The sequence below is a fragment of the Gallinula chloropus genome (genome assembly GCF_964237585.1).
Source record: "Gallinula chloropus genome assembly, chromosome: 14".
In the NCBI taxonomy this organism is placed as follows: Eukaryota; Metazoa; Chordata; class Aves; order Gruiformes; family Rallidae; genus Gallinula; species Gallinula chloropus.
Genome location: NC_140099.1, coordinates 19,920,324 through 19,933,057, shown reverse-complemented (window position 1 = coordinate 19,933,057; position 12,734 = coordinate 19,920,324). Strand labels below are relative to the sequence as shown.

At 53.0% G+C, this 12,734-nt stretch overlaps 1 protein-coding gene across 2 annotated transcripts in view; it reads right to left on the bottom strand.

Moving 5' to 3' along the window:
- Nucleotides 1–12,734, bottom strand: part of MDGA2 (MAM domain containing glycosylphosphatidylinositol anchor 2) — a gene marked incomplete at both ends in the record, with an annotated part of 321,167 nt that overhangs the window by 213,791 nt on the left and 94,642 nt on the right. For both annotated transcript variants that reach the window (XM_084270655.1, XM_084270656.1), the window contains one exon: nt 9,884–10,023. In XM_084270655.1, the coding sequence (XP_084126781.1) occupies nt 9,884–10,023 (140 nt within the window). The remainder of the gene's footprint in view (nt 1–9,883; nt 10,024–12,734) is intronic.

The following is a 12,734-nucleotide window of genomic DNA, read 5'->3' as shown; positions in this document are numbered from 1 at the left end:
AAGCCCTTTTAGCAATCACAGCTCAACTGGAGAGTGCTGCTACTCAAGGACTTCAGGTCCAAAGCAGATCTGGGGAGGAAACAGCTTCTTTAGCACTATGAATCTCCTCCTGGGTTGCTTTTTGGCAAGTCTGAATTCTTACAATCTTCACCATCAGTTCCATCATCAACAGAAACAGCTGGATCTCAGTATGGTCCTCCCTCCTCCACTGACCTCTCCAGCACTGCCTGCTCACCTCAGGGTTCTCCAGAGCTCCCTAAGATTTAGCACTGCAGGAACATCAATGGCCACTGTGAGACAAAGATATTTTTAAGGATAATATCAATAAACAAAGTCCAGAACCAAGTAAAGACAACTCTTCCAATGCCCACGGTGCATCAGGATGTCACAGAGCACTGCAAACCCAAAGCCCACCAGTGTTTGGAGTGGCCTGTGGAGCTGAGCCCCATGGGGTACTTCACTCATCCTCTCCTCCAGCTCCAACAAACCAACCAGCTCCTCACCAAGCAGCAAGGTACCTCCATCAGCAGGCACATCCCAGAGCAGCACGTGACAGGAGCACCTTCCTTATTTAAAGCAGATCCCATCTTAATGAGCGGGTGCAATTAGCACAGCCTCCTCTAAGGGCTGAATCCTGCCTTTAGCATGCACAAGGAAAGACTTCACATGTTCTTCTGGCACTCCATCCATTCAAATATCAAAAGCAACGTTTGGGAGGGGAGGACCAAAACAAAGCCCCCCACGTGATGCTCCCTCTGATCAGCTGCAAGGGACACATTAAAGGCTCCTCTGAGGTAAAATGAGTGCTGCATTTTCTAGTTTGATTGATAGGAATTCTTATGAACTGCTGATGTGGCCAGAGAAAGCAACTGGAGGGGGGGAGATAGGGGGGTTTACACTGGAACAGCTGTTTTCTTACTGCATCCTGCACATCCTTATTACAGTAATTGTACTCTTGTTAGGAAAGCTGATGATGATTTCATCTGACACTCCTCAGTTCACGGGAAGACTTTACAAATGTTCACTGAGCACCTGACAAAATCCAGGCTGACTCATGCCTAAATTAGCCTGCATTTTATGCTGAAGACACCCTCCATAGAAGTTTGACTCAATAAAGCTCATATTTAGCTACCAAGAGCATGTATGTCTGTCTATCGTTCGTCAGCATTCAAACAAACATGGGTAAGAACCTACACACTGTCTTTGCTGCTGAGGTTATCACAGAGTCACAGAGCTGTAGGGGTTGGAAGGGACCCCCAGAGCCCATGGGGTCCAACCCCCTGCCAAAGCAGGGTCCCTAGGACAGGGCACACAGGGTGGTGTCCAGACGGGGCTGGAATCTCTCCAGAGAAGGAGACTCCACACCCCCTGGGCAGCCTGTCCCAGGGCTCCCTCACCCTCACTGGGAAGAAGTTCTTCCCCACATTGGGGGGGAACTCCCTGTGCTCCAACTTGAGCCCATCGCCCCTTGTCCTGTCCCCACAGACACTGAGCAGAGGCTGCCCATGTCCCCCTGTGTACCACCCTTCAGATATTGATACCCATTGATCAGATCCCCCTCAGTCTCTTCTCTCCAGGCTGAACAGCCCCAGCTCACTCAGCCTTTCCTCACAGGGGAGATGCTCCAGGCCCTTCATCATCTCCATAGCCCCTCTGGACTCTCTCCAGGAGATCCCTGTCTGTTTGATCCCAGGGAGCCCAGAACTGGACACAACACTCCAGGTGAGGCCTGACCAGGGCAGAGTAGAGGGGGAAGATCACCTCCTTTGACCTGCTGGCAATGCCCCTTCTGAGGCACCTCAGAATTCTACCCCTGCTCCCTAAAGAGAGAAGAGCAGCATACTTTAGAAATGGAAAAAAAAGAGAGGAAAAATCCCCCAAAACCCCGAACTCCACAAATTACAAGTGAGTTAACAAAGCTCCCCCGAGCTGTGACATCACTGCTCTCCTGCCTTGCCCACTGCCTCTTTCAGGTGTTGATTCAAGCCCTGTGGTATCGCTCTGCACCAGCAGAGAACTCAACCCACTGATCCCTCCCCTGCAGCAGCAATCCACAGCACAGGCAACATCTGCACGCTGCAGCAACGTGGGTGGGAAACAGGGCTCGGCTCTCACCCAGCCAGTCCCAGTGTGATTTGCCCAGGTCAGCCCAAGAATCTCTGTGGACTCCAGCACATCCTGCCAGCCCCATTTCCCCCTCCCCTCCCCTCCCCAAAATCTGTGGGGCAGGTTGTGTGCGCTCAGCACCTTGCTGCTCCAAGCAAGCCTGGGCACGGCCTGAGTCGGCTCAGCATCCCTGACAGATGGTCCCTCAGAGCCATGGGAGAACACCCCCTTACACCAGCTCCTGGGGTATTGTGTCCCCAGGGCCACACAGGCATCAGAGCAGGGACATTCCCAGCTCTGCTCCTCCACACGTGTGAGCAGAGAGCTTGGGAAGCAGAAGGTATCTCCGAGCAGCCTCTCGGCGCTGAGGGGAGCATCTACTTGTTGACAGAGTGGCCATCAGCACAGCACTCCACTCCTACAAGTGGAAAGAAAACATGGCAAAACAGAGGCTGGGAGAAAGTTTGGGGTCTTGCAAAAGCAGATCCTCCCAGACAGCACTTCAGGGAGAGCCCAGCTCCCTGCCATGTCTGCACACACCCCCTGCAGCAAGGGCACCCTGAGCACCTCGACTTCAAGGGGTGAAATCAACGCTGTCCAATAGTGCTGTGCAGGAGAAGGGTGTCAGAAGGATGGGAGGAGGTGGGACCACCTATGGTGGTGAAGAAAGCCTTGGTGCTCATTTGGGCACGTTGCACCCTCAGAACACCCAGACTCTCAGAGGTCACTGGGGGAAGAGCACCCAACTCAGGTGCTGGAGCTGCCTCCCCAGCCCCTGGAGCTCGGCTGGGGCACAGTGACACATGTGGGGACACCATCACCTGTCAGAGAGCATCAGGTCATTCTGGGGAGGGACAAAGAGCAACCCCACAGCTGCCCCCATTTCCACCCTGCAGCTGCCCCCATTGCCACCCTGCAGCCACAGTGCAGCAACTAGACAAGGATTTGGGCATCACCTTCCCTCACTAAGCACACCCTGCATCCCAGACTGTACCACTCCCAATAGGAGAGCGTAACATGAAGGGTGACAGTACAGAGATGAAAAACATGGGCAAAAAACACCTAGAGTGAATAAAAGCCCAACAGTGTCAGTGAGGTTTATAGTGACAAACAAGTTTCTCATCATTCAGCCTTTAGGGGACAACCAGGAATACAAAATCCCAGCCCATCCCTGCTCTGTAATGAGATGCTGCTTCCTCAGACCCATGTGGTCCACACCACTCCTCACCTGGAGACAGTCACAGTCATCACTGCCACTGGCTGAAAGTCCTTGCACAGGTTAGAGTTACTGAGGATGGTTGGGATGACCTACATCCCTCTCCATCTTGCACAGGAGAGCCTCACTTGTGTTACTAAAATGCCACAGCAATGAGCAGAGGACTTATTTGCATTGCAGGGAGAGGGGGGTGCAGGACCCCCTTGCATACCTCTGGCAAGCTGATGGGCCTTGCTGGAATGCAAGGAATGTTTTCCTTCCTGGAAAACAGAAGGGTGCCAGCACAGGACACACACCCAGCCCTGGCAGGTCCAGCATGGAGCCCGGGCCCAGCTCAGGCAGAGGAGGGCTCAGCACGGTGCCCTCACCCCCAAAAAGCCAGAGTTCTGCTGGAAAAGCCAAACCAACCTCTGGGCAAAGCCCTGGGAGCAGTGATTTACATACAATTAAAAGAGGGCTGCAGTGGCCCACCCACAGCTAGCCTCACCTGAGGGTGGATGTGGCATTTCAAAAACTTAATCAAGGAAAATTAGTTTCTATGGCAACTAATGGCGCATTTAATAGCTGGAGTGATGAGCGCTGTGCAGAAGAATGCAGCAAATTATGAGCAGCAGCACATAGCAAATGCCACAGAAGCACCACACAGATCCCAAGCAGACAGGCACAGGCCTGGTGGTTGGGGGGCTCTGAGCCTTCAGTGCTGTTATGCTTTGGGGAGCAACAGCAGGGGAGTGTCTGTAATTCTCTTCCCTGGCAACAGTCCTGTGGCCCTGCACTGGGACAGGATCCGTAAGGACCATCGAGTCCCACTCCCAGCTCCACACAGCCCCAGCCCAGGCAGAGCTGGCACTGAGAGCATCATCCAGAGGCTTCTTGCCCTCAGCCCAGCTCAGGGCTGGGACCCCTTCCCTGGGGAGCCTGTGCCAGTGCCTGACCCCCCTCTCAGTCCAGAACCTCTTCCTCACACCCAACCTAACCCTCCCCTGTCACATCTTTACGCTGTTCCCTTGGCTTCTGTCCCTGGTCCCCAAAAAGAGGAGAGAGATCAGCACTGCCCCTTCGGTCCCCTCTGCAGGCAGCCACAAGCCATCATGAGGATGTAACCACAAGACTGTGACATGCATAAACGTGCTCCAGATACAAGACTGGATATTCAGGAGCTGCCTTGAAAAATAAAGGAGGAGGACACGTCTGCAACCATCTGAGAGAGACTGGTTTTCCTCTCTTTATATCCCAGGGAACCTTTGAATGGGGTAGAAAGGAAAAGCAGATAGACCTTCCATGGATATCAGTGCTCCTGAGGTGCTGGAGGCTCCTTCTGAACATCAGCGAGGTCTCCTCGCCTTGGGGATGGTTGGGGCTGAGGAGAGAGGTGGTAGGGATGGCAGAGCCCATAGTGAAGCCTTTGGAGACTGCTTGAGGACCATCTTTGTGGGCATGGTCTGAGGCTCATGCAGAGGCACCTTGCCCACTCATTGTGCTCCTTTTAGGCTGTCAGGAAGGCAGTGTCTGGGCAAACATCTAACAAGAATACCTGACATCCTCTACAGTCCAAGGACTCAACCTGGTCCTCCTCTAGGCTCAGGTTCTTATGGTGACCCACCCTGCAGTGCTGGCATCTTCTCTGACCCATCACTAGGTCTGGCACATGCCTGTCTGCTGTCTGGCTGAGACCATAAGAGGACCCAGGGGAGGGAAGTCCACAGGAGGTTGTCCTCAACTAACCATTAGCTACTCAGCTTTCCAATAGCTGTGGAGACCTACTGTGAGCTCTGAATCAGCAGAGCAGGTGAATGCAGCTAATTAGCCCCCAAAACAAGAGAAAAAATTTCTTTGTTAAGTAGAGTGCCTGATTTTCAAGAGACTTGAATTCTGGAGGTGTAATTAACTGCAGCTCCAAACCCCAAGCTATTAAGGTGCTCAATTACCAACCTCAGCTTGTGAATCTGGAAGGGAACTTTCTGCTTAGGCATCTACACCCAAAACACTGCTCCCCACACTGGAGGCTTGCAGGTGAGGTACCACCTACAGCCCCACTTCAAGGACACTACATACAGCTTGTTGCCAAGCCCAGCCTCACACACCAAGCGATGGTTTTGCTGAGCTGGTTGGGAGCAGATGCTCCATTAATCAACCAGTACAATGTTTGTTTGGACTGGAGCCCCAAATTTGTCTCTCATCTCCATGCTGGTATGTTGAGGGGTTGAACCTGGCAGCCTTAGCTGTAGCCCCATCATCTGCAATGGCCAAAGCAGTGTCTGTAGTAATTGTCACAAGGGAAGGGAACAACAGCATGTCTGCTCTTGGCATCCCTGCTGAGATCATAGAATCACAGGGGCTGGAGATGCACCTCTCCTGCACATCCCAGTCACCCTCCAGCAGCCACAGTGACACCTGTGTGGTGTTTCTGCTCCAGCACACATCTAGCAGCCTTCACTGAAGGCAAGAATTCCCAACAGTCACCCCTGAAATGCAAGTTGCTGCACAGGGCAGTGGTGGGCTGAGACCTGAGTTTACTACACAAACCAGGACATGTTTGCACATCCCAGACTCACTGGTTTGAAATCACACAGAGTCACAAGGTTGGAAAAGCCCTTTAAGCTCATCAAGTCCAATCATTCCTGTCCTGTGCTGACCCAGATCCCTGAGCACCTCATCTCCCCTCTGTTAAACACACCCAGGGCTGGGGACTCAGCCCCCTCCCTGGGCAGCTTGTGCCAGGCCCTGACAACTCTTTCAGGGAAGAGCTTTTCCCTCCCAGCTGAGCTGACCCTGAAACTAAAGAACAAAGCAAGCCACAGCAAATCATTAAGCCATGTGAAGACAAGAGCTTTTACAAGACAGGATGTCTGAGCCACACCAGCATCTATGAAGATGCTTCTTGGAAGGAAGGATGCAGGATGGATGCTCTCATCAGCTAACTCACAGCATGCTTTCACCACTTGGTCTTCTCCTTCGTTAAGGTGTGTTTTGTGCCCACTCCTGACTTGGAGGGGAAATCCAGTGGTCCATCACCAGTCAGGGGGTTTACAAATGCCTATGACAGAGCTGCTGACTTCTTACAGAGTGTAAAACAAAAGGAGCTCCAACGTGTGCCAGTTGTGCTTGGGAAAGTTTGGAAACCAGATGCAGGTTGAATAGCATTCTCTGTGTGGGTAATTCCATATTTTATCCACTCACTTCCCAGGGTCTGATAAAATATCATTTTGACAAATCATTTACATCTCATTTGCAAACCAAATGCGATGACCTTCTGTGCAAAAATCAGGGGGGAAACTGAAAATACTGGAAGTCTCTCCAAGAAAAACCAAATCTAAGACTGTGTTTCCACCCCTTCCACCTGCAGGAAGAGGAGTGATCCTGCCAGAAATTTCTCCTCAAACCCATCTCAGGTCAAATCCTGCCTGAACATGAGAAGCCAACAACTACATCTCACCAAGCTTCAGATATAAATTCTACACATCAAAATAAGTGAGGCTTAAAAGTAAGTGCTGGATCACCTTCTCCAAGTGGGTACTGCCTCTTGGTCCCAACAGATCTGCACTGCAGACCCCCCCCCCCAAGGTTCCAGGCCCATAAAGAAGAATGCATCCAACAAGGGAAATAAAAGCCTTACACTATCTGTATTTATAACACCCAAGAGTAATTACTGGCAGGTAAGAGTAGAATCACTGATCCTAGATTGGTTTGGGTGGGAAGGGACCCCAGAGCCCTCCAGTACTCCCCTGCCACAGGCAGGGACTCCCCCCTCCAGCCCAGGGTGTCCAAAGCCCCATCCAACCTGAACTTGAACCCTGTGCCAGGGATCCTGGGGCAGCCCCAGCTTCTCTGGGCACCCTGGGCTAGGGGGGATGGCCATGCCCAGGAAGGATTTCTGCCTCCCAGCCCCTCTCCAGATGCCCTCCTGAAGGCTGTTCCCCTGAGCCTGGCCCTCCCTGACCTCAGCACCAGCACCTCTCCAGCTTTCCTCAGCTCCCCAACAGCTGGAAACAGCTGGCTGAGCTCACATCCACCCAGCTGCTCTCCTGCCCATGCTTTCCCCCACCAGCCCCACCAACAAAACCAACACAAGTGAGATCCCCCACAGCCTTGGCTAAGAGAAGCCAAATTTCACAGGCAGCAAGACCAAGGGGTGCTGAAGTTTAAACGTGACAATGCAAAATGCTGTGGGGTGTCTTAGCCTCTTTATTATTTGTTTTTACTTTCTGGAGCACTAAAATTCAATGGCAATTTAATAGGGAGGTGATAAAAAGGCTAATGACCAACTGCAGCCTGCCAAGCCTCCTGTATTCTGCTGCAGAATCACCCATCTGAGACTATCAAAGCCATTCCCCCCCTCCCTGCTCCCAGGCAATTAATCTGCACAAAATATTGGGAGTGAGAGCTGTAAGGTGAGAGCAAGAGTGAGAGAGCAGGGCAAGGTGCTGGCTCCCAAAGACAATCTATAAACAGGTGAAATGAAGAGAAATCCATTTTCCATCCTGAATCCCAGGTGAGAAAAATGAAGATTTTTAGGAAAATGAGCCATGTGGTTGTTTTCTGGATAAGATTTTTTGGCCAAACACCTTTTTTTTGTCCTTTTTTTGTGATTCAGCAGCATCATTGTCTTTGTTACTGCTTGAGACAGCACCTCCCCTAGCTGGCCACAGAATCACAGGGTTGGAAAAGCTCTTTAAGCTCATTGAGTCCAACCGGCCCTGTCCTGTGCTAAACCAGATCCCTGAGCACCTCATCTCCCCTCTGTTAAACACACCCAGGGCTGGGGACTCAGCCCCTCCCTGGGCAGCCTGTGCCACAGCCCCACAACTCTGCCAGGGAAGAACTTTTCCCTCCCAGCTGAGCTGACCCTGCCCTGGGGCAGCTTGAGCCCATTGCCCCTTGTCCCATCTCCTGTCCCCTGGCTGAAGAGACCATCTCCCACCTCTCTGCACCCTCCTGGCAGGGCAGGGGAGGTGGGGAGAAGGTCTCCCCTCAGCCTCCTCTTCTCCAGGCTCAACACCCCCAAGCTCCCTCAGCTGCTCCTCAGAGGATTTGCCCTCCAGACCCTGCACCAGCTTCATCACCCTTCTCTGGACACACTCCAACATCTCAACATCCTTCCTGTAGTGAGGGGCCCAGAACTGAACCCAGCACTGGAGGTGCAGCCTCACCAGCGCCCAGTCCAGGGGCACAATCCCCTCCCCAGACCTGCTGGCCACACTGGGTCTGACACAAGCCAGGATGCCATTGACTTTCCTGGCCCCCTGGGCACACTGCTGGCTCGTGTTCAGCCTGCAGCCACCCAACACCCCCAGGTCCTTCTCTGCCTGACAGCTCTCCAGCCAGTCTCCCCCAAGCCTGTTGCACTGCCTGGGGTTGTTATGACCACAGCGCAGGACCCAGCACTTGGCTCTGCAGCTGGGACAGAGCAACTGTGTGCACCTTAAGCAGAGCTTTCCAAGTCCCAGCCTGACCTACACCTTTCCTGGAACCAGCCCAGACTCAACTTCAACTGCTTTCCTCTAACATCTTCTCATTAACTTGGGAACAGCTACAGAATCATCAGCAGAGAGAAGCACATCCCTCCTCCACCCTTTTGCAGTGGATCCTGTATCCCCCAGCTCCCAGCCTGGCCACCCACCCATCACAGCTCCCACCCACCCTAAGTGCCTGCAGGAGGGAGGTGTTTCATTCAAAGAAAACCCTGGTGAGGTGTTTCACCCTGCAGAACCTCACACAAACGTGTGCACCAGGAAACGTGGCAATTCTGGTTCATCACAGGCACATCTACAGCTCCTGGTACTCATCAACAGCAAGGTGGGGGGACAGAGCAGAAGACAAAGCAGCCACAGCCACGTTCAGGGCACAGGGAGCAGGTTTGGTTCCCAGAACAAAGTAGAGGGGTGGACAGGGAAAAGCAGAGCAGAGGGGTGACAGAGCTTTGCACTTGCAGGAGTCTCACAAGGTCCTGATCTAAAATAACCTGTGATGGGTCCCCCCCAGGCAAAGGGGGAGGGAGGTAACAAGGGACATTCTGCTGCACCCCAACACTCTTTGCTTTGAATGTGATGCTGTAAAATAGAATGAGCCAGAAAATGGGTGATTTATTCCCATTTAGCACTGGGTTTCTGCAGGGCTGCAATGCCAGGGTTCCAACCACATCCAAGACCCAGGAGCACAGAGACACCCCCCACCCAAGCTTTCCTGTGCTGTTTGCCTCAGCCATCCCTGGCCTCGTGTTTGCTTTCCCCTTCCTTCTACCACCCCCCATGGATCCCAAACTCTCCCACCAGCACCCCACTCTGCAGCACTCACTGGGTCTCACACCACGTTCCTAGCCAGGCATTCAAAACAAACAGTCAGAAACCTTCCTGCTGTTGATGTTTCTCCAGCAAGACCCCCAACACCAATCCAAGAGCCTGGAAAACACTCCCCCTTGGGTCCTGGGTGCGTTGGCTCTGCACCAGCCTAGTCCTCAGCAGAAGATGATGACACCGAGCAGCAGAAGCTCAGGGAGCAGCAGAGCAGAAGGCAGGTGTGGTGCCCAGCAGCGGGGTGCCAGCGGGCACGGCGGGGGCTCACCTGTGGGCGCGGGTGGCCGGTGACCAGGCAGGTCAGCTCCAGCGTCTCGCCCTCGCGGATGGTGTAGACCCTCTCGGAGTAGCGCTCCTCCTCGATGTTGCAGGCCAGGCCTGAGTGCACGATCCGCACCGTGGGGGGGGCTGCAAGACCCAGAGAGAGAAACCAGGTGAGCATCCCTGCCTGCACCCCAGGGCTTTGCTCAGACCCGCTCCCACCCCAGCACCCCGGGGGCCTCACGCTGCCCCCGGCTGGGAGGGCAGAGGCTGGAGCTGAGTGGGCTCAGGGTGGAGAAGACCCATCCCCTTACTCAGCAGACACCCCCTCAGCACAGGAAGAGATCCTGGTGGTACTCGTTAACACCTTGAGGGAAACCTCTGCAAACTCATTTGCATCCCAGCTATTTTTGTTTCAACTTCCAAATGAACTCCACGTTATTGTTCCCTTTTATTATATATCTTTCTAAACGTATTATCGCAGCCATTATGCAAATGAGAAGCCTTAATTAAACCATTTAAATTAAGCAGGAGACGCAGTGGGGCTGATGCTCCTTCCTTGGAAAGTCGGTGCCAAAATCCTGTTGCTGCCAGAGGGATCAGGGTTCAGACCAGAGGTTACCTTCAAGCAGAAGCACCAGGTTGGAAAAGACCTTTAAAAGCTCATCGAGTCCAACCATCCCTGTCCTGTGCTGACCCAGATCCCTGAGCACCTCATCTCCCCTCTGTTAAACACACCCAGGGCTGGGGGCTCGGCCCCCTCCCTGGGCAGCCTGTGCCACAGCCCCACAACTCTGCCAGGGAAGAGGTTTTCCCTCCCAGCTGAGCTGACCCTGCCCTGGGGCAGCTTGAGCCCATTGCCCCTTGTCCCATCTCCTGTCCCCTGGCTGAAGAGACCATCGCCCATCTCTCTGCACCCTCCTGGCAGGGCAGGGGAGGTGGGGAGAAGGTCTCCCCTCAGCCTCCTCTTCTCCAGGCTGAACACCCCCACCTCCCTCAGCTGCTCCTCAGAGGATTTGCCCTCCAGCCCCTTCCCCAGCCTGGCTGCCCTTCTCTGGGCTCGCTCCAGGACCTCCATGTCCTTCTGATGGTGAGGAGCCCAGAACTGGACACAACACTCAAGGGGCCCATACAGTCAGACAAGTATATCCACCAGCCTCAACTCTGCTTCCCAACTGCTCAGGAGAACATTTTCACAGCCCCAGCACCCTCCCCACATGATTACACCCCTTGCAAGGCTCAAGATGCTATTTACTGCTCAGAAGCAGCACACAGGACCTATCCTTATGGCAAGGAGCCCAGAACTGGACACAGTACTCAAAGTGCACTGCATGGATTTGTTATGGCCCATGTGCAGCACACCTACACAAGCAATTGGGTTTCAACTTGCAACAAGTTCCTCAGATTTTATAGATCAAGGTGGAGTGAGGGGGAAAAATAAGAGTCATAAAACTTTCTGTGAAGGCAAAATTAGAAGTGGCCAAAGTTGATGGATGTGGGTTTCCAGCCATAGTTAATAAAATAAGACAGAGAACAAGGCAGATGCCATGACAAGGGCCAGCTAACTGCTGAGGAAAGCAGAAGAAAATCCAGTTTCTAAAGCAGTGCTGGAAGTTTCTCGTTCTCAAACCAAGCTGGTGACCCAGAAAAAGCAAAGCAGCCAAGAAACAGGAGTCAGCATAGTGCTCAGAAAGGGAGGCACTTCCTGACTTACAGTGAAGAGACCCTGGACCTGCTCCATTCTGCCTTTATGGTTGATGTGCTGGGATCTCTCTGGACCTTGACCACCACAATGACCAGAACTGGTGTTTTTCTAAAGCAACTCAACTCAGCTCTTACTGAACAGCAGATCTGAGACACTGCTTGTGATCACACTGCTCCCCAACTGCTCCCAACAGACCACATGGAGAACAGATGATTTCAAGGTTCATCTCAGAAGTTTCTAGGGCGTGAGGCATTTGTTTACATGTGACTTTCTCATCATCAAGTTAAGAACAGAGTGGAGGGTGAATGACTTTCCTAGTGAGAGGGTTGAACCTCCACAAAAAGCATCCTCAGCTGCTCAGTCTGGCAGTGAGAGTGGGAAGGTGAAGCCTTTCTCCTCCTCCTTGCCACATGTCCCCAGCCACCTCCATCTCACAGCATGGACTGATTCTCCCTGGACCTGCAGGCCTCAACGTGGGGGCATCAGACCACAAACAAGAATGAAATCAAACAAACCTTTGCAAGAGTTTGTGCTCATGCTTCAGCAGCCCCAGCCAGCCCCCAGCAGCCCCAGCCAGCCCCCAGCAGCCCCCAGCAGCCCACTGCAATTACCAGGATAGCAGTGTGCTGGCTCAAGGGATGCAAGTGACCATCTCATAACTCCAAATCACTTTAAATGAGAAAGAAGTCCTTAGACAAGGTTCTCAGCCCATATTCATGTCTGGAGAGTTATCATGGCCTTTGCTCCATCTCCCTCAGAACTGGAGCATACCTGCTGTTCCACACACAGATCTGGATGGATGCAGACCCTATATTCATGGACAATGCCAAGTTAGGTGGGAGTACTGATCTGCTCAAGGGTAGGAAGGCCCTACACAGGGGTCTGGACAGGCCAGACCAATAGGGAAAGGCCAACCATATAAGGTTCAATAAGGCCAAGCCCTGCACTTGGGTCACAACAACCCCAGGCTACAGGCTTGGGGCAGAATGGCTGGAGAGCTGCCTGAGGGTCAACATCTGAGGGAAAACCTGATCCCTCTCTACAACTACCTGAAAGGAAGGTGTAGGAGAGGTGGAGGCTGATCTCTTCTCCCTTGTGACAAGCGATGGGACAAGAGGAAACTGCCTCAAGTTGTGCCAGGGGAGGTTCAGAC